At 37.1% G+C, this 24,399-nt stretch overlaps 2 protein-coding genes across 2 annotated transcripts; both read right to left on the bottom strand.

Moving 5' to 3' along the window:
• Positions 1 to 304: 304 nt before the first annotated feature.
• Positions 305 to 5,790, bottom strand: LOC103324302 (serine/threonine-protein kinase STY13-like). The gene is made up of 3 exons (XM_008226345.2): positions 5,551 to 5,790; positions 3,932 to 4,956; positions 305 to 861 (listed from the first exon to the last, which is right to left on the bottom strand). Exons 2-3 carry the CDS (start codon positions 4,849 to 4,851, stop codon positions 522 to 524), a joined length of 1,260 nt encoding a protein of 419 aa, XP_008224567.1. The 5' UTR covers positions 4,852 to 4,956; positions 5,551 to 5,790; the 3' UTR covers positions 305 to 521.
• Positions 5,791 to 8,989: 3,199 nt separating this feature from the next.
• Positions 8,990 to 13,306, bottom strand: LOC103324301 (O-Glycosyl hydrolases family 17 protein). The gene is made up of 3 exons (XM_008226344.3): positions 12,680 to 13,306; positions 12,066 to 12,516; positions 8,990 to 10,411 (listed from the first exon to the last, which is right to left on the bottom strand). Exons 2-3 carry the CDS (start codon positions 12,395 to 12,397, stop codon positions 9,295 to 9,297), a joined length of 1,449 nt encoding a protein of 482 aa, XP_008224566.1. The 5' UTR covers positions 12,398 to 12,516; positions 12,680 to 13,306; the 3' UTR covers positions 8,990 to 9,294.
• Between the last annotated feature and the right edge of the window lie 11,093 nt (positions 13,307 to 24,399).

The following is a 24,399-nucleotide window of genomic DNA, read 5'->3' as shown; positions in this document are numbered from 1 at the left end:
CACTATTTTAATCTGACGGCTCACAAGAGTATCCGCATCTTATCCTCACATAGAAGTTATAACAGGGCAAGAGAGATGTGCTAAATCCGAAGAGGCTGCCTCGCTCCAACGCTAAAGGCCAACCATTCGGAGGAGTACTGTTACAAAGAAGAGAATCTGGTTCAACCTGCATTTGACTAGATTGTTCCCCCGAGACGAATTGCGCTTTCGCTTGATTATTAATAGGATTAGGAGGGGCGCAAAAGAAACTGCATTTTCTTGATAGAATATATAACTAAGGCAGAGGGTAAGTATAGAGCAACTCTTCTATTACTCATTCAAAGATAGAAATTCATTAAAATAGAGATCTGAAAACCAAATATTTTTTAATAACACTTCCTTTTCTATCTTGAGAAAGAAATAAAACCTGATAAATACACAAGGCTACAATACCTTCTCTCACTTCTTTTTCTCCTTTTCCATTTTTGTTTTTCTCTTTATGCTATAGATAACTGTTTAGTTTTCCAATTTTTCTTCTGGGGTCAGTCCGCTGTCATTGGTTGCGTCATGCAACACCTAAAACGGGCCTTGCGGACATTCGTCATGATATCAGTCTCTGCATGCTCAAGCATCCTCACAACTTCAGTGAAGGGTGGCCTGACGTCAGGGTTGGCATCCCAGCATCTCGTCATGATCTCGCCAAGAAGAGGTAAGCAGTCACTGGGAATGATAGGTCGGACACCCTTATTGACAACTGCAAATGCCGCCTGCACTGCTGTCATGTTCTGGAAGGGAAGCATTCCAGTTATAAGCTCCCAAAGAACAATCCCAAAGCTATAAACGTCAACTTTCTGAGTGTAAGGCCTATGCTGGATCATCTCCCTGCAGATAGCCGTACGATAAAGCAATGCACACAAAGTAATGCACACCAAAAAAGTATTAAGAGTTCAAGAAATAACTAATGAACACCAGATGCTAGTAACGTCTCTCTAACGTTGTCATCATCAAAGATCATTACTGATTTACATTTTGAAAACAGTAAAAAGAGACGGGCAATCCATATACTGTACACCAGGAATTTAACTGAAAATTTTCCCACTAGCAGTTCTCAAGAAAAAACAAAGTTCACAAAACAATTGATTTACAATTTAAAATCTTAATCAGCAATTTCAGTTTTTCTGGTTCTCATTTACCCATTTCTACATGTAATTCTATTCATGAATCTATTTGATCACACCACTAACAAGCCTCTGTTTAATTCAACTACGCCAAGCAATGTATTTGGGGCAGGTGCCAAACACGTAGCAACTAATTTGGAAAACAACAAATAAGAAACCCAAGAGAGAGCATCATTCTTCACGCAATAAAAGTGAAAGTTCCCAATTTCATTCAAATTATTAGATGAAATAATGCAGGTTTCTCAATCTCCATGTTCATTTGCAGGCATATGTCTTCCCCAGGGTTATAATGCTAAAGAGCTATGAATAATCCCTATAGTTCACCAATTTTCAACACTTGATCTGATACTAAAAAGAGATTTTACAAGTGGTTATTGTTTCCAAGTTGTTTTCCTCTAATGAATATTTTGCACACGGAGAAACAAATGCCCCTAGTTAAATTTTTTAACAATTTTTAACTTCCAGTCGCATGTACTTTAACTTCCATAACTTTTATTATACCCAGTATCTCATTTAAGATCTAATTTTTGTTAAATTTTATGTACAGTACATGCTGATCCTCGTACAGATAAAATTGGCCACAGTTAAAATGATACACTTTTTTCAGGGCATATAAAGGCAAAAACTGAATGAACTAGGAAGTGATTCTAAACTAGTTTATTTAATACCTAATGCATATAGAGTTTGTTTTTAATTGGAGCATGCAATGACACAACCAGACAACAGACAACAATAACTTAGATGACCGAAATTCAGTTTTCAGTTTAATTCGCATGGTAACTGATATTTTAATAGTCGCATCGTATACAGAAGAAAACAATTGATATCTAGCGCACATATATCCATGTAACTATTGTCTCCAGAGTCAATATACCTTCTGAAGAGCTAGTTGAAAATGTATTTCATGTCTGCTATTCAATATTCTGCTCAGTTCACACTATTGCATACAGATGCAGACATCACTTATTCAGGGCAAAGAGGATCCAGGATTGATACACTGCTTATTCAGGGTAAAGAGGATCCAGGATTGATACTAATTAAACCACCAATGAATGGAGATCAGCACCTGATCTAAGCACCTAATAATGAAGATCTAGACTTTGATAATGCTCATTTAAAAATGTATAAATAAAAGGTTTAACTATCAATTTCTTATTAGGGTTTTTTGTAGTCATTACGGGATTGCCACATCAACAATCCGGATTGTAAACATGGTTTCAGAATTTAACATGATGATTTGAGAAGTATTGAATCGAGTTTACTCCATTTTTTCTTTCTTTCTTTGACTTCTATTTTATCTATGCCTTTCTGTTGTTTCCTAATCTCTCCCTGTTTAGGTCCATTCCAGATATCAATGTTGCTGCTGACACAACCACACATGCATCACATGGGTCCCTGTCTCACAGTAAGTTTTTGCTTTTCCTTTAGCATTTGTTCTATGCTTTTTCTTTGATTTATTCAAACTAGAATATAAGATATAATGCTTACGGATTTTATTATTAAAGTTTAATTATTATTATGTTTCAATTTATTATGATAGAGTTTCTCAAATGTCATATTCATTTGAGAATTATCGAATTGAGTTTTCCTACTTGGCCTCTTCTCAAATGACTATCCTTCTCTCCATTCTCTCTCAGTTTCACTCCCTGTCATGCCATCAGGCCCAGCACTAAGAAAACATAAAGTTGTCAAATTCAAGAAATCAATAAGTAAATTTACGAAATCTAGTCAACACAATGAAAGACATTAAAGATCAACAACTGCAACTCACATTGGAAACACGAAAATAAATAGTCACAAAAGTTCCAAGGATCAACCGCTTATATATTCAAAAGAAAAAAGAATTTACACCAGCACCAGAAGGGAAAAAAACTCTAAGAGATATCCCTTAAGAACACAGGAGCATCACTACAGAGACAGAAACAGATAGTCAACGTCTCTCATTTCAATCATTTCACAAATAACTTAATTCGATCGCCAATGTCTCTCATTTCAATCATTTCACAGATAGTCAATGTCTCTCATTTCAATCATTTGGGCAAGTAATTTCCAATATAAGTAAATTTGGGAACTTGTCAGACATGGGCACACATGAATCTCAACCAAATGCAAGCCAAAATGAAATGTTTGTCCACCAAGAAGAGGCAACTCAAGGTTGAAAACTTTTTAAAAACCATTACAAATCAAAATGATCCCTCCTACACGTGTGACTCTGCTTGTCTCTCGTTTCAGGGAACGTAAAAGTGTTAGTAATAACAAGAAAGGGGATAATAAGACAAATAATGTGGGATTTTGTGAGGAAACTTAAATAGGGAGCTGAAGTAATTAAAGTACGGACATGGGTTTTTTTTTTTAAAGTATGTCAAAAGAAGACTTCCTCGCAATATAAGAGTTTGTAATGTATAAGAGGGATTGAGACGGTTTCGGTAAAGACAAGTTTCTAGACACCAAATGCGTCCCTCATTATTACAGTCCAGATGAACCAACACATGTAATGCAGATTAAACCAACATGATAATAGATGACAACATGAAGCAAAGCATCTACTTTTTTTAAATGCTTTTCTTCCTTTTATACGGAAAATCTACTCATGCACCCAATGAGATTTGAGCCCAAGACATCATACTCATGATGTAAGGAAACATCATTTAACCCAAAGATCATTAAATTTAACTCTATCTTATAATAAAATATAAGTTAAAAAATAAGAAAAGGGGAAATGATAGAGTAAAAGGATAAGAAATCATAGATAAATAGTAAAAAAAAAGTCTTACGGAGCCATCCAACGGTATGTCCCAGTCTCTGGTGTCATGCCTTCTGTCTGCACCTCAATACGGGCAACCCCAAAATCAGCAATTTTTATTGATTTGTCTGAAAAAATCAACAGGTTGTCAGATTTTAAGTCACGATGAATCAGCCCAAGAGCATGAACATATGCCATCCCCCTCGCAACATCCAAAGCTTGCTTGACTGCTAATTTCAGCGGAACTGATCGGCTCTGCCGCTTCATCAAGAACTGCCTAACTGAACCGCCCTTAGCATACTCTGTTACAATACACCAAACCATTGGTTTACGGCAGCCACCAATAAAACGAACTATGTTTGGATGTTTCAATGCAGCCAGCATCTTGACTTCCTGTTGAAACTGTTGCTCCATGACCTGGGCCTTTTCTGGGTCATTTTCTGGCCGCTCCAGAATTTTAATAGCAACATCCTCACCATTGTAAGTACCTCTATATAGCTTCCCAAAAGCACCTTGTGCAAAAGCTTCACCCATGTTTAGCTTTGTTAAGTCAATTGTCCACTCTTCGTAATTCTCAAGCCCCTGTGTCAAGGAATGGCTGTCCATTAGGGCTCGAGCAAGCTGATCATCGCTCAGAGCATGTGTGACTCTTCCTCGGCGGTTAACACTGGTTTGGACAGAGTAGTTGTCATTTGCACGTCGCCGTAACCCTTGGTGGTTCAAGATGCGAGTATGGGAATCGTTAGTATTTGAAGCAACGCTGCTGTTATCTATAGACATGGCAACAGAGCCTCCATCATTGCTCGTTTGCATACTGTCAATCGACATGTTGGTACCCTCACCCTCACCCTCATGGAGTTTGTGGTAAAAGCCTTGCGACAAATCATAGTAGTTGTTGTCATGGTTGTTTAGACGTATAATTCCAGGGAATTTGGCACCACCCTCCAACATTTCCTTCTACCACAGAAAAGCAAAACTTTCAAAGTTGCCCTACTTCTTCAGCATCAGAATTTCAAATTTCAAAGTACTCGACTTCCCCCTTTTTTTTTCAAGCCCCTGAAATCAAAATGGAACCACAAGTTTTCTTCAGTATTTGGTTTTCTAAGACTGGATCATGCAACGAGCAAAGACCAGCAGTGGTTGTTTTTTTTCCTTTTCTTTTAGAAATAAAAATACAGATTTATGGTTACAAGAATATTAAGAACCGAATCGTTACCACATATGGAAACTGTAGAAGACAAGACTGTTTAGGAGTAGTAGCATTAAGGCTGAATTCCGATGTTTAAGTGAGCCGAAAACGGCAAATTTAGGTTGATTCTTGCCAAATAATCTCAATCAAGAAGGGCAATTAAGCAAATATTTATGGAAAATTTCAAATTATTAATTAATATATAGAAGCAATCATAACAATTTTCCGAAAAAGAGGATAGCCCAAAACCAATTATAGGAAATGAAAGAAGGAAAGAAATTGGAAAAAATCGAAAGCTAATTCTCGTAGTAGGAAATCAAGGAGAATACAAGTTGAAAAAATTGGAATTTGAATCTGATCCCCGGAAACACAAAGCTGAAGCTAAATTCCGAATAGCACAAACCACAGACGGAAAACCCACTTATTTCATAATTCCATTGATTATCTAAGACAAAGCGTACCTCAAGTCCGAATGAAGAGAGATCGAACAGCGCAGAGGAAGGAAGGAAGGAAGGAAGCAAGCAAAGACCTCTTGTTTCTTCTCAGTCTTGTTACAGTCTTGTTCTATCTCTCACTTTCCTTTTTCTATTTTCTAATAATATTTGATGATGTTATTGACATTTTATTGCACCAGGGACGGGGGGAAGTCTTGGGTGTTATCTATCGTATCCTACCCACTCTCTCACTGTTATTCTTATTCCATATATATATATATATATATATGCATTCACACAATTTTATTTTATTTATAAAATAATTACAAAAATTCCAAAAACTGCAACGCGCTTTTTCATTCAATTAATTAAATCTCTTTCATATTAATTAGGCCAGCCAAGCCAGCGCTCTGTCTGGAATGTGCTGCTTTGTTTTTTGTTTTAAAAAAAAGTATTTTTTTTCCGGTCAAATGCTAGGGATTTTGTATTTATAAATTATGTCATAAGCGCAGCACAAATATAAAAGCCTCAAGGGCTAGAACAAATGCTCGTGAAGGGCTACACCAAACACGGAGGGATCTAGTCATAGCATCAAATTTATATGGTATACCTCCACTTAAAGTCACGCATATCAACTTAATGTCGCACAGGGCCACAAATAGTCGAGCTTAATCGCCTCAAATATGTAATAACCAAGTACATCACTTATAACGCAACTTACAAACCCAAATTCTCCCGAAGAGAAACCACAACCACGCATCAAACTCAACAAAATTGATGTACTTATTAGACCAAAACATAAACTAAAAGCCAACAACAGCCAATCTCAGCTCATGAATATGGCTTGAAAGAAGGTAGAATAAAAAAGTTGAGTGATGGTTTTGTCGTTCGAAAACCAAAACCTATTTTTCTCAATTTTCATTATCCTTAAATTGTCTGGACTTCTTCATCTCTTTCCTCTTACTCTAACATAATCTTTACTATTCAGACCAAAAAAAAAACATAATCTTTACTAACTAAAGATGGCGGTTTTCTAGCGTTACATGCTGATTTACATGCAGTCATGCGATTACACCTAAAGCTTGTCATATCAATTGCCTTTGGCATGGAAGATTATACTTCTCATTCAATTTTTTTTTTAATTCACGTTTAAAATGCAAATCCATTGCAATAAAAGTATGTAATTGACCTTTGGTTTCTCGTAAAAAATAGTTGATAAAAATTATATGAAGAATATGTAAAACCCTAGGAGGAAACTTGTATATAACATTGGTCGATGCCCAAAAAATTCAAGGTTGGGCTCAAATAAATTTTCGACCCAGTGAGACACCTTATTAAGAAAAGACCCAGTTCCGAGCACGCCAAATTCATCATGCACGTTTGCACGAGCCATGACCATGTGTTATGCCAAATAAATATGCAATCTATCGCGCTAAGAATTGAAATGAGCCTATAAAAGGCACTGGCTCTACAAGCCCATGCTAATTATTCTGTCAAGCATCATATCCATTTTCAAAGCGATAAAATTTGTGCACGCTGATCAAAATGCAATGCTAAGCAGAAAAACTTTATTTTGCACCTAGCCACGCTATTTACGAGCTTAAGTGGGCCCAAGCCATACAAATGCCCAAGGCTAGCTGAGTGGGTTGTGGTATGGATGGTAACGAGTTTTTATGAGACCTATTGATGAGTCGAGAAATGAAAGTTTTATTCTTGAAACTGCTCATTTCTTCCCAAATATGTGAGTAAGCATAAAAGAGAGAAAAAGACCCAATACTCTAGAAAATATAGCCCAATACTTTAGGAAAAATAGCCCAATATTCTAGGAAATTAGCCCATTCTCTTAATGGGTTAACCCATCACCTTAGAAAGATTCAAGCAACCAAGGAAAATATTTGTAGCCTCCAACACTTAGCTGGAAATAAAGGCCACGATAAAAGCCAAAAAATGTCTATGTATGTAAGCTGTTGGGAGTCTCCAACACATGGCCAAGAAACAAACCCAAGGCAAACCACTCAAAGAACCAAAGGATATTAGAGCGCGCAGCACCCTTCAAACCAACACTGTTACTCATCTCTTTCTCCTACCAGTTCTTGCCATGAATAAGGGAGGAAAGAAAGAGAGATGGTAACTAAAGATAGGAGATTGCCATTAGAACAGCTGCGGGAAGGCTCTAAAGCCTCCAAAAATCTTGTTTTTGAGTGCTTGGACTAAGGAAGATTTCACGAAATAGGGATGAATCAAAGGAAGATAAGAGAAAGGGAGGGAGAGACTTGGTAGATTAGGGAGGAACCATATAGGGTTTCTTGGGAAGAATGAGCTTCTAACGTCTATAAAAAGAGATATTTCCTACCCATCAACACAATACACATTCAGAGAGCAAGCTTCATCTCTCATCCCTGAAACCTCTGCAATTTCTAGCCCCATTCCTCCATCTCCTCCTATTTTCTCTTATGGTAAATTGTTCTAGAGCTTGACAGAGCTTTCGTCAAGCTGCCGGAAACTACTCAACACACCCATTGTTATTCCCCCACATCTCTCTCTTCAACGAACCCTCTTAGAATTCATTCTCCTCTACTTTGAAAACCTCTATTTCTCATAGGAACTCACATCCCTCTCTCTCTTTAATGCTAAACTCATAACTACTTTGTTTTCATGCCACAAGCTTCTCATGCCAAACTAAAAATCTATTTGTAAGCGGCTGTTGTTTTTGTTTGTGAAGATAACTAGGTACTTCCAAAGGCTTCACTACCCTTTCGAAGCATTATTGGGGTCTGATTCTTGAACTTAGACACGGGGGTAATTTCACCCATTTGCTCCTTACGGCAGCCCATCCCATTTGTAACTGCCGGAACAAAAAAGCCCCCACAACATTCTTTTTCACTCGTCACATAATGAGAAAGAAAGAGAGTAATATATTACTCATCATTAAAAACTTGTGTAACATTCATTTTCGCTCTGGCATTTATGAAGGGTTTTTTTTCCCCATACATTGCAATAAATGCCATGGCATCCACTGCAACCTTTTTAATGGTATTTTTTTTCTAAATTATAATAAACAATAAAAATTGAGAGTTGATTTTCCCACTCATCTTTTGTCCACTTACAATACCTTGTATGTTATAGTAAAAAGTAATAAAAAAACAAAATGGAGTATAAGTGGACAAAAATAGAGCGGAAAAATCAGCACCCTAAAAATTATATGGTCTAATTTTACTCACCAATTGAGTTGCTTCATTTTACTCAATGCAAATCTGTTGTCTTGTTAATTATTTTTTGGTTTTTTTCCCCAAGTTAAGAAGGAGGAGGGAAACTCACACACAAAGGTACCATGGGGGCTTTATTTTTTTTGGTTGGCTTGATAGACTTTTTATTTAAAAAAAAACTACTAATAGATTAGACTAGGAACTTTTAGAAGGTAGAACTTTCAGCACCCTCAATTTCATTCCAATAAGGAATTACTGGGTCACGAAAAACACACAATCCCATTAATAATACCAGCTGAAGCGAGAAGTTCCATTGTTATCACCCAAGACTAATAAAGAAGACAAAACTTTCTTCATGGTAAAAATAATTCAAGGCAATTCTAGTTTCAAATATGCAAATTGCTGACAACTTGACTGCACTGTTTACCTTCCAAATTTTCCAAATTTCAAACACATGAACTGCAACTATGCCATGGTCAATTGCTCTTTACCTTCACTAGGTTATCCTACATGAAATGGAATGGTCTAGGTAATGTGGCTCCTCACGAATCCAAAGCCTTGGAATTCACACAACGGTTAGTGAAAAGAAAATGATAAGTGCAACCAGGCTCAGAGGCTTTTGGAGGCACCCGAATCGCCTTCCTGCACCGCCATAATATGGTTCGATCATTATCTCAAATCTGCAAGATCCAACTGATGGGTTTGTTTTGGTGATCATTGAAAGGTTTGGAAACTTGCAAGCTACATCAAGTTGATTGTTCCTCTGGTAGTAACTATTAACCGCATAAGAAATGTTTCCTCGAGCATCCAAGCTGCCACAAGATGTTCCGTAACCAAGGCTGGTGCAATCGGCAAGTCCACAAGCATAACTCACACTTAGTGCTACTTGTGGGTCATCAAGGTTCGCTGATGGCTTCATCACACACCACTTGCGCTCCAAATAGTGCACACCTTTTGCTGGAACTAAGGACCCTGAATTTGTGCTGCCAAGGTTAAGCTGGTATTTTGCTATCCCATCAAAAGTAAATATTCCCCAGTGTCGTTCAAAATTTCCTGGATCAATGCTTTTAGCATCCTCGTCAATCAAACTGAATAGATAAGCATCAATTGGACCGGGTCTCATTGGAGTTCCTCTGCCACCCAATATGTGGGACATGAAACCTTGGTTGAACCTCTGAGCATAAACTATGTTAGCATTCAGGTCTCCATCTGTTGGCCATCCAATCTCTCCAACTATGATTGGTAAGTTTCCAAAGCCATTCTTTTGCAGGGACCACACAAGAGTATCATAATTTGCATCAAACATATTGTAGTAGGTTAAACTACCATCTGCAATAGGTGATGCATTGCCATCAAAGAACGCATAATCAACAGGGAAGTTGGAGTCAATGTAAAGGCTTATAAAGGGGTAAATGTTCACGGTGAAGGGGGCACCATTGTCACTCAAGAACTTGACAATTTGAAGCATTAACCCATGGATATCAGTTCGGAAGTCACCACCTGACGGCAGCCCATTTGAACTTGCATAGACATCAGCATTGAGGGGTACAGTCACCTTTATTTGGTTGCTAAGGCCAGCTTTTATCAGGGCAGACTGGACATTCTGCAGAGCAGGGAAGGTTGTTCTGAGGAAGCTACCATTGTATGTTTCCAAGAAAGGTTCATTTCCAACTGCAACATACCTGGGATGAACACATGCAAAGATGTAAAGACTATATAAAGCTTGCAATAAGTAGAAGAATAAAAGGTTCCTCTGCACATTATACAGCATAGTTAAGCATTGCAAACGAAATTAATCAAGGAACATCATCAAAACAAATAAGTTTCGGGTGTCCTTATGGAATTGCCAGAGAGGATATTTAATAATTTCATGACTCTATTCGCTTAGCAAAAACCTCAATAAGTATGTGATGCATTGATACGTGAAAGAAGCAGAATACACAAATAAAATCCAAATAAGTTCATGGTCATCCTTGCAGAATTGTTGGAGAAGGCTATTTATAATAGTTAAACATTAGGTTATCTTCATAAAACAAGCACATGATGGAGTATAATGCAATTCAAAGAAGATGCCAAGCCATGATTCATATGATACCATATATTAAGTGAGATAATTTTCTTTAAGTTGGTCCGAAGCTTTTTAAGATAAAACCCCACCATTGAATGCTTACAAGGTGGTCAAGTAGGAGAGTGCAGAAAATGAAGTCCCCAAGAAGTCGTATTAGAGAATGGTTTGGCTGGAATGAATAGAAAATTTATAGTGTTGTCTTCCCCTTTACGATAAAACTCATACACTAAAGCTTACAAGGTGGTTAAGTTGGGGATACTATCAGTACAAGATGGGGACCAAAAGATGCGGCCCCAGCCAATGTGCATAAGACTCTGACATCAAGTTGGGGATAAAATGTTTGATTTTACTATATAATTAGTCATCACTGTACAGTCTCATTCAAACTTAAAACATTAAAGAACGAATAAAACATATGATGAGGAGTTAAGTAGTTAATTAAGAACAATGCATTGTCAATACCATCCACATAGTACCAAAACCAATACCCAATACGAATCATTGTCGACAATGAAAATTATGCACAACTGAAATGCTCCACTCAGTTGTGAACAATTAATTTTCACAAGATATAAGCACCCACAAAATAGCTAAAGGTAATCTTAGTTCTATATAGTAACAAACCAACACCCAATACAAAATCTTCACCAAGAAGGAAAATTATACATAACGGAAATGCTTGCACCAATTTGGGAACAATTAATTTTCATGATATAAATATACACAAGATAGAAAAAATTAACGTGGTGGCAGTAAGGGCTAGGAGGGTATTTCTCACTCTCCCTGGAAGGCTAAATCCCAAAGATAGCATGACTTTCCCTCATACCAGTTTGCTTCTTGTTAATGTAAAGGATTAGAATTTGGGAACAGTGATGGTGGAATAATGTTCCTTTCTTGCTTTGGTTTTTGTACGAATGTGAGAATTTGATGCTCTGTATTCATCTCATTCGAGGTATACAAGGTTGTTACATGAAAGCATAAAAACCTAGTGAAAGAAGAATTACAAAGTTGTAGCTCAGATCATATACATTTATCCTGTGAGCTCTAGCTTAAGTGGCATTGGGATGGATGGGAAAGTGGCAGGTCCTAGGTTCAGACCTTATTCTTTGTATATAAAAAAAACATATATATATACACATTAAGAGGGGCATGATGCATTTCCTGCTCGAGAAGTAGGGAAATGATAAATTCTGAAAGTGTACAAGCAAGCATCAAGTAAACTTTGTAGAGTGTAGAAGAAATGAATGGGGGTGGGGAGGAAGGTTTACCTGATCTTGACATTACTGGAGGAGACGTGTGCTGAGACATTCTTGGAAACCCATTTCTCAGCAGCCTTAACGCTGGTGGCCAGAGATGCAAGCATATCATTAGGAATACCAACCATGACCTCAACCCCAGACTTGCCCAGGCTTCTCAATGTGTCATAATCCGCATCAAAAAGCTTAACCTTTCGAATTTCATTTTCTCTCAGCAGCCTAACTACAGTGTCTGGGGGAAGAGGGTGGGATGCCTGTGTGCCCCAGTTTGCACCAATGCCACTCACTGTGCACATCATTGAAAGCAAACAAACTACCTTGATACCCACTGAAAACCACCTCATTTTCTCCTTCAAATAATTCAAAATTCAAACACACAAGTTGGCCAGGTTGAAGGTAAAGACAGCAAGTCTTGATGCAATGTGACGCAGGCAGAGTTAGCAGCAGCAAAGCAAATAAATGGCTAAAAAACACAAAAGCAGAGAAGGTTGCTAAGTGAGTAGAGCACCCCAAGTCCCAAGTGAAGTGATGCAAGAAAATGAAATTAAGGTGATGAGGAGCAGATCTAGGAAGGAAGAGAAGCTAGAGTTTCTGCACATACATCAAAACAGAAAAAGGAATCGTACCCATGCCATGATTGAGCTGGAGTCTGGAGCTGATGATACACCTCAAAAGATGACGGCTTGGTGAGTGAGAAAACAGCAACAGGAAGGAACAGCTCAAAGAAGAGCCTAACTAAAACTGCAGCACTACTAACTAATACACAGATTCTTGAAGGAAATATGAAATTATATATTCGGGTGTTTAACTAATTAGAGGAAAACCCAGATTTGAATGAAGTAGTGGCTACTGCTACTAGCTAGCTAGTACAAGTTTACAATACAAATCCATAGAGAAAAGGCGAAACGGAAAAGGAGAAGGTTTACTTAAGAGTAAGTAATTAAAAGGACTTGGAACAAATTTAAGATTCTCTTCTCTTCTGCCGCTGTGGAGTAAGAGTAATAGATTAGAAGGATAAGCTCGCTCAAGAATCTCTCTTCCAAAAAGGCAGCCACACCCGCCACTACCCCTACTTCCTAGAGAGAGAGAGAGAGGAAAGTGGAAAGTGAGTAAAGCAAAGCTGCAAAAGATGTCATATACAGATAGATACAGACGCAACGCAAGCACAGCAAACAATGTGTTGCGTTGTGTTGTGTTGTGTCTTGTTTTTATAGAGAGAGAGGCAAACGCTTGTAGCATCTTTTGCGGTACACTGAACGCACTAGTGAAGTGGCAATTGTTATTTGCGAGCCATCAGGCAGTTCCTTTAACGGCGATATCACGTCGTTATGTGTATGCTGCTTCAGCTAACGTTTCTTAAACAGCCGTTGGTCGGTCAGCATTTGAATTCTGATAAGCCCTGCCTGACGCTCGCGACTACCACTTACCATTCACGCATTCAATCTTTTCAGTCCTTTTCTTACTGGGCAATTCTATGTGCACCCAAGGAGTAACCAATCTCATCCCATTTTCAAAAGGGATTGATTTGTCCATTCTTCTTTTCTTCACTTATACTCTTTTTTATTTTTAAATATTTTTAAATTAATTTTTTTTCCTTTTTTCTTTTTCTTATTCTACTTTATTATGTATTAGCCTCTCACATACGCGTAATGATTGATTTGCCCACTATTCTTTTTCCCACTTACACTTTTTTTTATTTTAAATATTTTTAAATAATTTTTTTTCTCTCTCTTTCTTATTCTGCACTAGTCTCTACGCACGTGCTTCTGCGCCTGCAAGAGGGTTTTAGTTGTGTTTCATAAAAATAGAATCCATTATATTTATACCTTATCTGATTGACCCATGCAGAGGTCACACGTGGAAAATAAAATGCCATCGGTAAGGGAGTGTTCGGCACCCCTTACTACCGAACGCAACACAAGATCCCTTGCTAGTCATTTCTTGCTAGGACATGTGGAGCCACCACATGCAATATCCACAATCCCACATCGAAGTTTCACTCAACATGCACACCTCCCAAGACTTATAAAAGTGGGCAAAAGTCTCAAAAACGGGGCAACTGAGACTTTCAGCAATACAGCCATTACTATGTCTAGATTATTATATACTCCATACTTATTCTTACTTAAACATCAGAGAGCCTTCGGCTGATACCACACCGGTGCCCAAGGACTTACCGAGCGTTTTCTATCTTGCAGATAAATCGCTCTATCGAAGTCCAAAAGGTGTCGGAGGTCAAAACATCACTAAGTTAGGCCCAAAAATGTTGAACCATTTTTAAGCATCAACACATTATCAAAATTTTCTTTTAATTTTAATTTTTTTAAATATAAAAAAGTGTGAATTTACCATATTATCTTCATTTAATTAATAATTTCAATTCGTAATGTTTACATTAACCAAAGGTATTTTCTTAAATTTTGAATGTTTTACCATTCTCTGCCTTTTTCTTTATTTATATAGATTAATTTATTTTTACTTCACTTTTATATTATTTATTTTTCTTTATATTTAATTTTCCTTCTTGCATTCCATTTTCAATATTTTTTCCCACTTAATTACACTAGTGCCCCCTGATACTTCGGTCAAATCTCACTTTGCCCCCCAAAACTCAAAATGACCCACTTTCATATCTAGATTAAGGTTTAGTGACATACTTTGCCCTATGCCATCAACTTTATCCAAAAGTTTGTTAACTTTAATGACGTGACAAGTGAAGGACCCACTTTTATGTTGATGTATCAATAAAAAAATCCTTAAAATAATAATAATAATAATATTTTTAAAACATAATTTTTATTATAATAAAAAAAAACAAAGAATTTTCTCAACCTTCATCCTCTCTCCCCTAGCCACCTTCTTTGACACAACCCACAAATCTGCCAGCGACCCACCAAAACAAACCTTCCCGAAGCCGACCCAACCTAACCCCTATAGATTTGCCCTTCCGCGACCCACTATATCCTTATCTCCTTATCTTCCTCCCTCTCCCCCTCTCCTCGCAGTCAGATCCAATCTAATTAGTCTAGGTTTTGGTACAAAAACTTAAAGGTTGAATCAACATGAGCTTTTATCAATCAATAGTGAATGCCCTTTGCATACATCTCTTTTGCTTTTTGTTCGATTTGACTTCCAGCAAACGACGTGTCGTTGAAGACCATAAACTGACTGTCGGTTGGGAGCTTGCTGATGAAGTTGTTATCGAAAAGATCGAGCGGTGTGAGGCTGGTCATATTGCGAATTTCATTGGGAATTTTGCCTGTGAGTTGGTTGCTAGACAAATTGAGAATGCTCATGACTCTTAGCTCGGAGATGCCTCTTGGAATTTCCCCAATCAGCTTTGATTTGACTAAGATCAATGAAGGCTAGAGAGGAACACAGAGAAATTGAAGCAGGAATTTCACTGCTTAGGTTGTTGACGCTGATGTTGATCTTCGAAGGTACTGCAAATATGGGTATATACCAATCATTTTCAGAATAAATATACATATACACACAAACTAATTAATCATATGCCTATATGCATGACCTGTTTCACTACAAAATCCCAAATGAACCATAGAAGACAAGACTAGTATGAGAAAACCTATACCTTAAATATCTATAATTTATACTGACCTCTGTGTCTAGATCTGATGAGGAATCAGTAGAGGAAGTTGGAGAACCACAAATCTGTAGAGGAAGTTGGAAATTCTTTGTTTTTTTTTAAATTTAAATAATTATGTTATAAAAATATTAGTTTTTATAAAAGAATATTAATGTTTTATTATTTAAAGGATTTTTATTATTATTTTTATTAACACATCAGCATAAAAGTGGGTCATTCACTTGCCACATTATCAAAGTTAACTGACTTTTGAATGAAGTTGATGGTAGGGGGAAAAATGGGTCACCAAACCTCGGTTAAGTAATGAAAGTGAGCCATTTTTAGTTTGGGAAGGCAAAGTGGGATTTAACAGAAGTTTCAGGGGGTATTTATGTAATTAAGTCTATTTTTTTTCAACCGCTCCACCACTCTCTCTCTCTCTCTTCCCCATCACTCATAAAGCCACCGCACCTACTTTCTTCTCTCTCGACAGCCCACCCTGCCATAGCCATCACTCTCACCACCTAAACCTTTATTGAAAAATATACTCAAACCCCCCCACACCTCCGCCCCTCCTATTCTTCTGCCCTGCCGCACCACCGCCTAGCCCCCTTCCTAACCCATGGGTTGACCTATAAAGGCCAGATCCAGCATCCCTCATCCCCGTGCCCTCAGCTTCATCTTCACCGCCAACCCAACCTCGACCAAACCATAAGAATCGCAGTTACCACCCAAGCTTTAACCTACACAACCAAATCGTATCATAGCATTAACACTCACAAAATCGAATTCGCCCTCGCTTTCCCAACACCTCATTAAGTCAAACTGGCCCCTATTTCAAAAACTAATTCTTTACTCTGTCTGCAAATTTTAAAAACAAAAAAATTGAAAACAGAGAATGAATTCAATCCAGTACAAGAATTTTCTCTTTGTGCCTTAACTTGTATTTGGTTAAAAAGAGAGAAATTGGGATGATGAGATCTGGATGGGGGTGGCCTTGGGCATAGGAGAGGAACATGAGCTTCAGAAAGGTTGGCGAGCTTGTGTTGTTGGGGTTGGGCATGCAGGTAGGGGAAGAAGGAAAGACATAAGAAAGAGGGAGACGACGTGGGTGGTGGTGAGTAGTAAGTTGTGTGGTTTAGGGTTTAGGGTTTAGGGAAAACAAAATTCAAGTTAGGAGGAGGGCTTCACTTTCCCCCTACCCATGTGTCGGGCTACCATTTCTCATATATTGACTTACCAAACACGGAAAAACAATTGATTTCCCATCCTCAAGTCTCATTTTCCATGAACCAAACAGAGCCTTAATTCAAAGTAAGGACAGAATAGGAAAGAAAAAGAAAAAGAAAAAGAAACAATTGATTAAAAAGTATTTAAAAATATACAAATTTAGTTATATATCAAATCCTATACATAACCTTATAAAGAAACCTTATACTACTTAAAAACTATAAACACATCGTTGATTTTTTCAATCTAATAGCTATTTTTTAGTTTATTTGTGTGTGTAAAATATCTATATTGCTCTTGTACTATGGATTTGAGAGAGAAAAATCACATTTGCCAACTGTTCATTTTGATTTAATATTAAATTGCCAAAAAACCAAATCATATTCATTTTCTTCTTTCTCGCTGGTGCTTTCTCATTGTTGGAGCAAGATGAGCTTTCATTCAAATTAAGTCTCAGGTCCAACTATATTCTTCATCTCTAATCTACAATTTTCAATATTTCTGTTCACCCGTTTTATTTTTGTTCCTATGATGGTATGGATAAAGTTCCCCATTGCCTTGAAAACCATTAACTGGTCAACAAGTCAACTTTCTTTAGTGTGCGAGTGTGCCACTGCTAGCAATAACAATTCTAGCAAACTTCTTAAAATAGATAACTTGCGCCCCAAGTTACTGATTTTTTAAACAAACGATTGTGAATTTAGGTGAGGAATATCTCCCAAGTAATTCTTTTCCTGCTTCAGACTGGTGAGGACTTCATAATTTATTTCAAGATACAAGATTGGTAGTTCGCGAATAAATGATAATAAAATGGATTTCTGTAGAATCGCCTTTTAAAAAACTAGAGAGGAAAAATCAACTCTAGAAAGACAAAAGGTGGCTGAAATTCCATTTATGCTCGCGTAAGCTTCGATCCGGCTGGAGGTATGTTTGTCTTTGGACTGAATGTCACCGACTTCAATCGCTAAGCTGTAAATCGATACTAAAGTTTGATTTTGGCGAGCTTCAATCTATTTCGAGCCATGGAAGGCTTTTTGAACAGCAGAATCGCAACTTTTTGGTCCGGCAGGCGAAGTGGTTGGACTTGAGGGTTCTTGAATCGCACTATGGTACTGTTCTATTTGGTCAGGGCTCTCCATAAATTTTTTAAGGTTTTCATATTTGTGAAAACTCGAACTCTGCTTGTTTGGATTTTGCTGAACCAAATTTGTAATGAGAGAAGTTTCGTTTTGAATGACTTATTTCTCTAAGTCTGAACCTAGAAGTTTCTTGATCTATAGCTGGCTTCTTTTGTGGCTCAAATGAGCTTTTGGTTGCTTCAGTTTGCTTTGAAGGTTCTCAGTGATCAAGTGATCATTTTGAGTTTTTGCCTTTGGTTGATTTTTGATTGTTTCATTGATTGATGATTTTTTTGTCCCTTTGCCCTGTTCACTCCCTCTTATATTTATAAGAAATGCTTAGGAATAGGGTAATTTTTTAAATAATGGGCGGCAAAATTTCTCAAAAGATCTCTTAATTTTAAATACAAAGAAAAAGAGATTTTATCAGTTCTGGCAGATAGGCTTTCAAAGGTTAGCTCCTATGGCAATCACTCCCCTGTATTTTGAAAGAAAACCTAACCCCTTTCTAATCCCAACTGCCCCTTGTGAGAGCTCAAATCGTGATAGTTAGTTTGATTTTCCCGTTTTGAACAACTCCCTATTCTCCTGCTTATCTCTGTTTTGAGAACATAGCCTGCTTATCTTTTTGGGAGAATCACCCTCTTTGGAGTAGAAGAAATATCTCTGAATATATATATATATATATATATATAAATTGATCTTCTGTTTTGGCAGAGTTTTTCAGAGATGTCATCTTTCTATACCTATCCCAATTGTAGCTCTCTTATCACTTTCAGTTGATATTGTTGACTTTCAAAGTTTTTAGATAGTCACGTGGGCTTCTTGTGGGCTCCCTTGAGAATAGTTCCTTCAAAAAGATCTGTTGATTTGCTCCTGGGCCTTTGAGAGATATGGTAGTAGATTTTAGCCCAATCTAATTCTTTGATTTGCCTAAAATGTAATTGCCATTTATTTTGGCATTTTTTACATTTCTGCCACTTCTGAAAAGACGTGGGTTGGGCTCACTCCTGATCTAATAATTCGAAGCCCAGCTCTTTTATTCTTTTTGTTTCATGGGCCTTTCTGAGAAGTGGGCCGGTCGTGAGATTTCTTTTGGCCCAAACAATTTCACCTTCCATTTCTTGTTCTAAAATCATGCGTCTATTCATTTTTTTTTTCAAGATTGTTTGGAACCTCGAACGAACCTCGATCAGATGCTTCTAGCTCTACTCCTCTTCTTCGAGCTTCGATTTTCAAATTTTTTTGCTTCGAATTCTCATTATGAAATCTTTCTTGTACTTAGATCGTTCGGATTTTTAGTTTGTTATTGGTAAGTGAGATTTTTGCTTTTCAACAGCAACTCGTTGTCTTCAGTTGTGGAGGAAACGAGGATTTCGCCACGCCGTCATCGTTTGATTTGAGATTTTTTATCTTTTGCTTAAATTATGTGTTTCTCTTCGGATTTTAGTTGATTTGAGGAATGTATTTTAAACTTTGATGATCGATTTATCTTTTGTTATTATTTCAGTTATGGATCTCATTTTTGTTTAACAATGTACTTTTATGATAGAGTATTAATAACATAGTTCTATGACAGAGTATTAACAATGTACTTCTATGTCAAAGTATTAACAATGTACTTATAAGACATAGTATTAACAATGCACTTCTATGAAGAGCCTCTATTTGGTTTTTGCGAATTTATTTTAAATAAATTGTTTAGGTTTTGTTTTTAAATCTAGGCTAGGCTTGTTTTAGTTTTTTTAAATTTATCTATAGGTTTTTTCTGTTGGCTTTTTTAAAATTAATCAGTGCAATCATGTAATTTATAGGAACTTAAACACCCATTTCTTATGTAGTGAATGAGTTTTGGGTGTGTTTTTAAAGTGCATTCCATGTAGGTTTTTTTTTTAGTTTTTTTTATTTATAAATAATAATAATTTCAGCCCCTATTTTGGGTATAATATAGAAGTTCTCTAGAAAATAAAAGGGGAGTGTAAGTGGAGAAAAGAAGAGTGGGAAAATCCGCTCCCTTTTAAAATCTTAATTACTGTTTTGGCTCAGCTGTTTTTTTTTTCTCTTGAATTGAATGTCACTAAACTTTTAAAGCTTGTAGTAATGTGTCATTCAACTCCTATTTTTATGCTAAAGTGGTGCGGTCTAAGGTTTGAACTCCAATTACACCTCACATCTCCTTTCAAATTTTGACCAAAAAATAAATAAATACCTATTTTTATGCAGTGCCTCTACTTTTTTTCATTTTGTTATTTTTGATTTGGCGTGACATGAGAAATTGAGAAATGGCAATTCAAATGTTTAATATTCAATTTCAAAAATATAAAATCAGAGTAGAAACCTTTAAAAGAATACTTTATCTCTTTTATCATTTTATGTCTAGCTACTGATAATAAAATCCAACGATTCAAGTTGCACGTTCTACTCAATTTTTAACTTGTTTTTCGTTTTCCCACTATTTAGTAATTGGCTCTAATTCATATATATATAAGGAGATTCTCTAACAAGTATTTTATGTGAAGAATTGGTTATATATTTCTAATCTCGACCGTTGGATTGCTTATAGGCTGCATATTAAATTTAACCAACACATCTAATGAATGCAATTCAACAGCTGAAATTAGAAATATGTAACCAATCTTGAACTTAAATACTTACTGAAGAATCTCCATATATATATATATATATATATAGATGATGTGTACAATTAATGGGACATGTTGACAGAGGCGGACTGGCAGAGGAGCAAATAGGGTAGGATGACCTTATGTGTAACGCCCCGACTCCAATTTTAATTCCTGATTTAATTTATTTAAGTGAATTTATGAATTTACCCTTGGAGTAAGGGTATTTTGGTCATTTTATTATCCAGAGAGAGTTTGGAGCAGTGAATGGTGTTGTCGGGTAGTTCGTACTGAGATGAGTCTGTAGACACATAGTGGGCTCGATTCGGAGTTGTAACGAATGAGTTACGATCAAAACAAGTTCAATGACATAACTGTAATTTTCTCGAAGTTGATTTTTAATAAATCTGAAAAACACACACACACACACACACACACACACACTCTCTCTCTCTCTCTCTCTCTCTCTCTCTCTCTCCCCATGCGTTGTCTTCCCCTCCCCAACTGCAAAAACGCAGTCACCACCTCCGCCACTGCAACTCACACCTACTAAACCGACCACCTTGCCCGCCGTCACCACTGGTCCAAGCCCCGCCGCCACCACCGCAGCCGTCGCAGAAATCGCGCCGGTTTTTCCAAAACTTCAAACGGCTCGTTCTCTCTCAATTCTCAACCAAATTGGACGTGTAAGGTACTCCGACCACGCATACGCAGCAAGCGGAACCCTCTCAAGGTCAAGCAGTGTGGGACTACTTGTGAGTGGACTTTGTTTTTAAATAATGTGCATGGTTTTATGATGGGAAAATTTATGCATAATGTTTATTGGTATATTTGGATATATTATTTCTTCAATGGTGGAAATTGATATTTTTATGAAGTATTGACATTTTGAGTTTTGATATATTTGAAATGAGTTTGTGGAAAGGGTTGAGTATTGAAATATCTATTTGGAGTGCTTTAAGTACTACCCTATATACCTCCCCGGATTTGAAACTTGGTTACTAATACTTGAGATACTTAGAATTGTCGGAACCCGGGACATCCTTAATGGGATGTTGCTATAGACCCTGGATTTGGGGTAGTCTGCGCACGTAGGACTGGTTTTTCAGCGTACAAGCTTTGAGTATCTAGTCATGCGTCTGGCTGAGAGTTAGTCCCCCAGTTGGACGACTCGTTCCCTAGTCACATGGTGAATTAAAGAATGGCTCTGCCATGTGGACTAGTCAAACAATCCCCCGGTTAGATTGTTTCCCCGGTACAACTAAATGTTGGTTATATATATATATATTTTATTATTATTATATTATATATTATTATGTATATATATATATATATATATATATGAACATTCATTCGTTCTTGTTTCTTGGTAAGGATACTTCCTTGCCGGTCGTGCCAGTGGGTACGTTTTCGAGAGTTTAATCTTTCGGGACTTTTAAGTTTTGAATGGTGGGTTTGTGAAGTATTCACGGAGTTCGGACTTGGTATCCGGTATTTATTTTAGTATATGTTTATATACTCGCTTATGACGATTTTAAGATGCATTTGGAATTTTTGCATGATTTTATAACGGTGGGGTTATATTACGTTGATTTATTTGAACTGAACTTTATTTTTTTTGTCCACTCACAATTTTCTGTTTTGCGCCCCAAGAGGATCGAGTTCCGCAATCGAACCGGATCGGTGCTTCCGAACCTTGAGTCTTTGTATGGACTCCTTCATCTTTCTTTTCCAGTGGAACTCTGTTTCTGTTGTACTTGATTTTCTTAGATATGCTCTGTATCGCCCGCTTAGGGTTTGAATTGTGAGGCTGGAGGCCTTTGTTGTAAACTTTTTAACTGCTTGTAAAGCATGTTGCTGGTTGGGTTTATAAACTGTAAATTTTGAGCAAGTTGAAGTTTGAGAATGTTCAATTTACAGGGGAGACTCTGCCAAATTTTTTGTAGAAGTCTCGGTCTTTAGTAAGTGGGCCCGGCATCGAGGTGATGTCGGTAATTAGGCGGGTCCGCCTCGGTTTCGAGGAAATTGGGCGGGTCCTGTCATTGTGGACGCCATAAAATTGGTTGGATAATGCCGATGTTGACCCCTTGTCCACCTGGCATTCTGTCATTTGCGTGTATATAGTTGCTCGCACAACTATCATTTAATTTTTCAATGTTGTTTTCATCTAAATTTTTTTTGCAACTTTTACACCATGACCTCTTAAAGTAAGAATTCAAAATGAGCCACTGTGTGTCAGTTTAAACAACGCATCAACTACACTTAACACATCCATACTCAATCTCTTTCCAGCCTTCACATTCATACTTACCTCAATATTCAAGTCTTTTCTCAATTTATGGTTCTTACTTTTCAAGAATTGAGTTGAGGATTGTTGAACCAGAAGTTCAAGCTAAAGAGGACTCTTCGGGTGGGTTTGGCCATATAGCTCGAATTTGGCTCCATTGGATATGGGTGGGCATTTGAATAGGTGAACCAATGACTCGAGCCAAACCGAGTCCCAAAAAAAAAAAAATTGTTGACAAAAAAAAGTCAACCTAGGCTCAAAAACAATCTGGACCACTTTGGATCGGTTCATATCCCAATTCTTGTCTTGGAAAAATTGGTATAAACCAAACAAGACAGCTTATGTTTACCTATTTATTTATATCCAAAATAAGTAGTAAGCCTAATTACATTCAAATAACATTAATAACTCCAAGTAATACCTACATATTTTAGCCCAATTAATACCCAAATGTCTTAGTTTCAATTTATACCCAACTAAATAAATACTATACCTCAATTTCTTTTTCCATATCCGTTCTTGTTGCACTTTCGTCTCTCTTTCTTTTCTACTTATTTTTTTCTATTTCTCTTCCTATTTATCTCTTCACATCTCTCTCTTCTACCTCTTTCTCTCTTATTTTATATCTTATACCTATTTCTCTCTTCTTTTATTCATTGTACATATTTTTATATTCTTCCTATTTTTCTCTTCTTCACATATTTATATTTTTATCTTTCCAAACCAAAAACCGGGCCGAACTGAATCGAAACCGCATAGGTCCAATTTGGTTCGATTCTTCTAGATTTTTTTATTATAAAAATTGAACTGAATTTAACCGTACGTAAGTTCCAATTTTGATTCCAATTCCAAAGAAAAATCAAATCGGACCAGACTGTGCCCACCCCTACCATTGAATATGCTTTTTCATTTCCATGGAGCATAGAGCCCTCCGTTAGGGATGGCCTGAGAGCAGTGGGCAGCCACAACACCAGAAGTCGTTATCTTCCAGCAGCTGGTATTATCTTGTCCTTCACATTAGATTGTTATGGTATAGATATATACTTGTGTTACACCATCTGCTTTGAAGTCTTAATGATACCACATTGTATTTGTCGATGGGGGTGTTAAGGTGTAGATGGGGTTCTGGATCCATCGGGGTGGTGTGGTGGCAAGAGGTCATAGGTCAGGGAAGAGTGGTACGTGATGACTTGGGATTAGGTTGAAAGGGCTTCAGGTGGTTAGTATCTTCATATTATATGGGAAAGTGTTAATGGCTTGGGGTTGGGATTTTTCAGTTATTTTCGATGTACCCGATGGGGCGGGGTGGTCGTCAGGGAAAAGACATGGAAGAAGGAAAATGCGAAAGTGAAAAAGTTTACTAATTTTTGAATTGAATTTCAATTTTTTTATTAAATCATTTATTCCACTTGAGAAAAAAAGTGGGCTCCGCGCCATGTCCTCATTTAACAAATTTCTTGATCAGCAGTCTAATAGCAGAACCATATTGCAACAATATACCGGT

Source organism: Prunus mume, linkage group LG2 (genome assembly GCF_029339155.1).
Source record: "Prunus mume cultivar Tortuosa linkage group LG2, ASM2933915v1, whole genome shotgun sequence".
NCBI lineage: Eukaryota > Viridiplantae > Streptophyta > Magnoliopsida > Rosales > Rosaceae > Prunus > Prunus mume.
This window is presented reverse-complemented; position numbering and strand designations above follow the sequence as displayed.

Excerpts from the sequence above, each read along its gene's own strand:
- LOC103324302 (XM_008226345.2), bottom strand. The coding sequence starts at position 4,851 with ATGTTGGAGGGTGGTGCCAAATTCCCTGGAATTATACGTCTAAACAAC. Across the intron at positions 862-3,931 it reads ACATACCGTTGGATGGCTCC|GGAGATGATCCAGCATAGGC; the intron begins GTAAGACTTTTT and ends GGCTATCTGCAG.
- LOC103324301 (XM_008226344.3), bottom strand. The coding sequence starts at position 12,397 with ATGAGGTGGTTTTCAGTGGGTATCAAGGTAGTTTGTTTGCTTTCAATG. Across the intron at positions 10,412-12,065 it reads TCCAGTAATGTCAAGATCAG|GTATGTTGCAGTTGGAAATG; the intron begins GTAAACCTTCCT and ends TGTTCATCCCAG.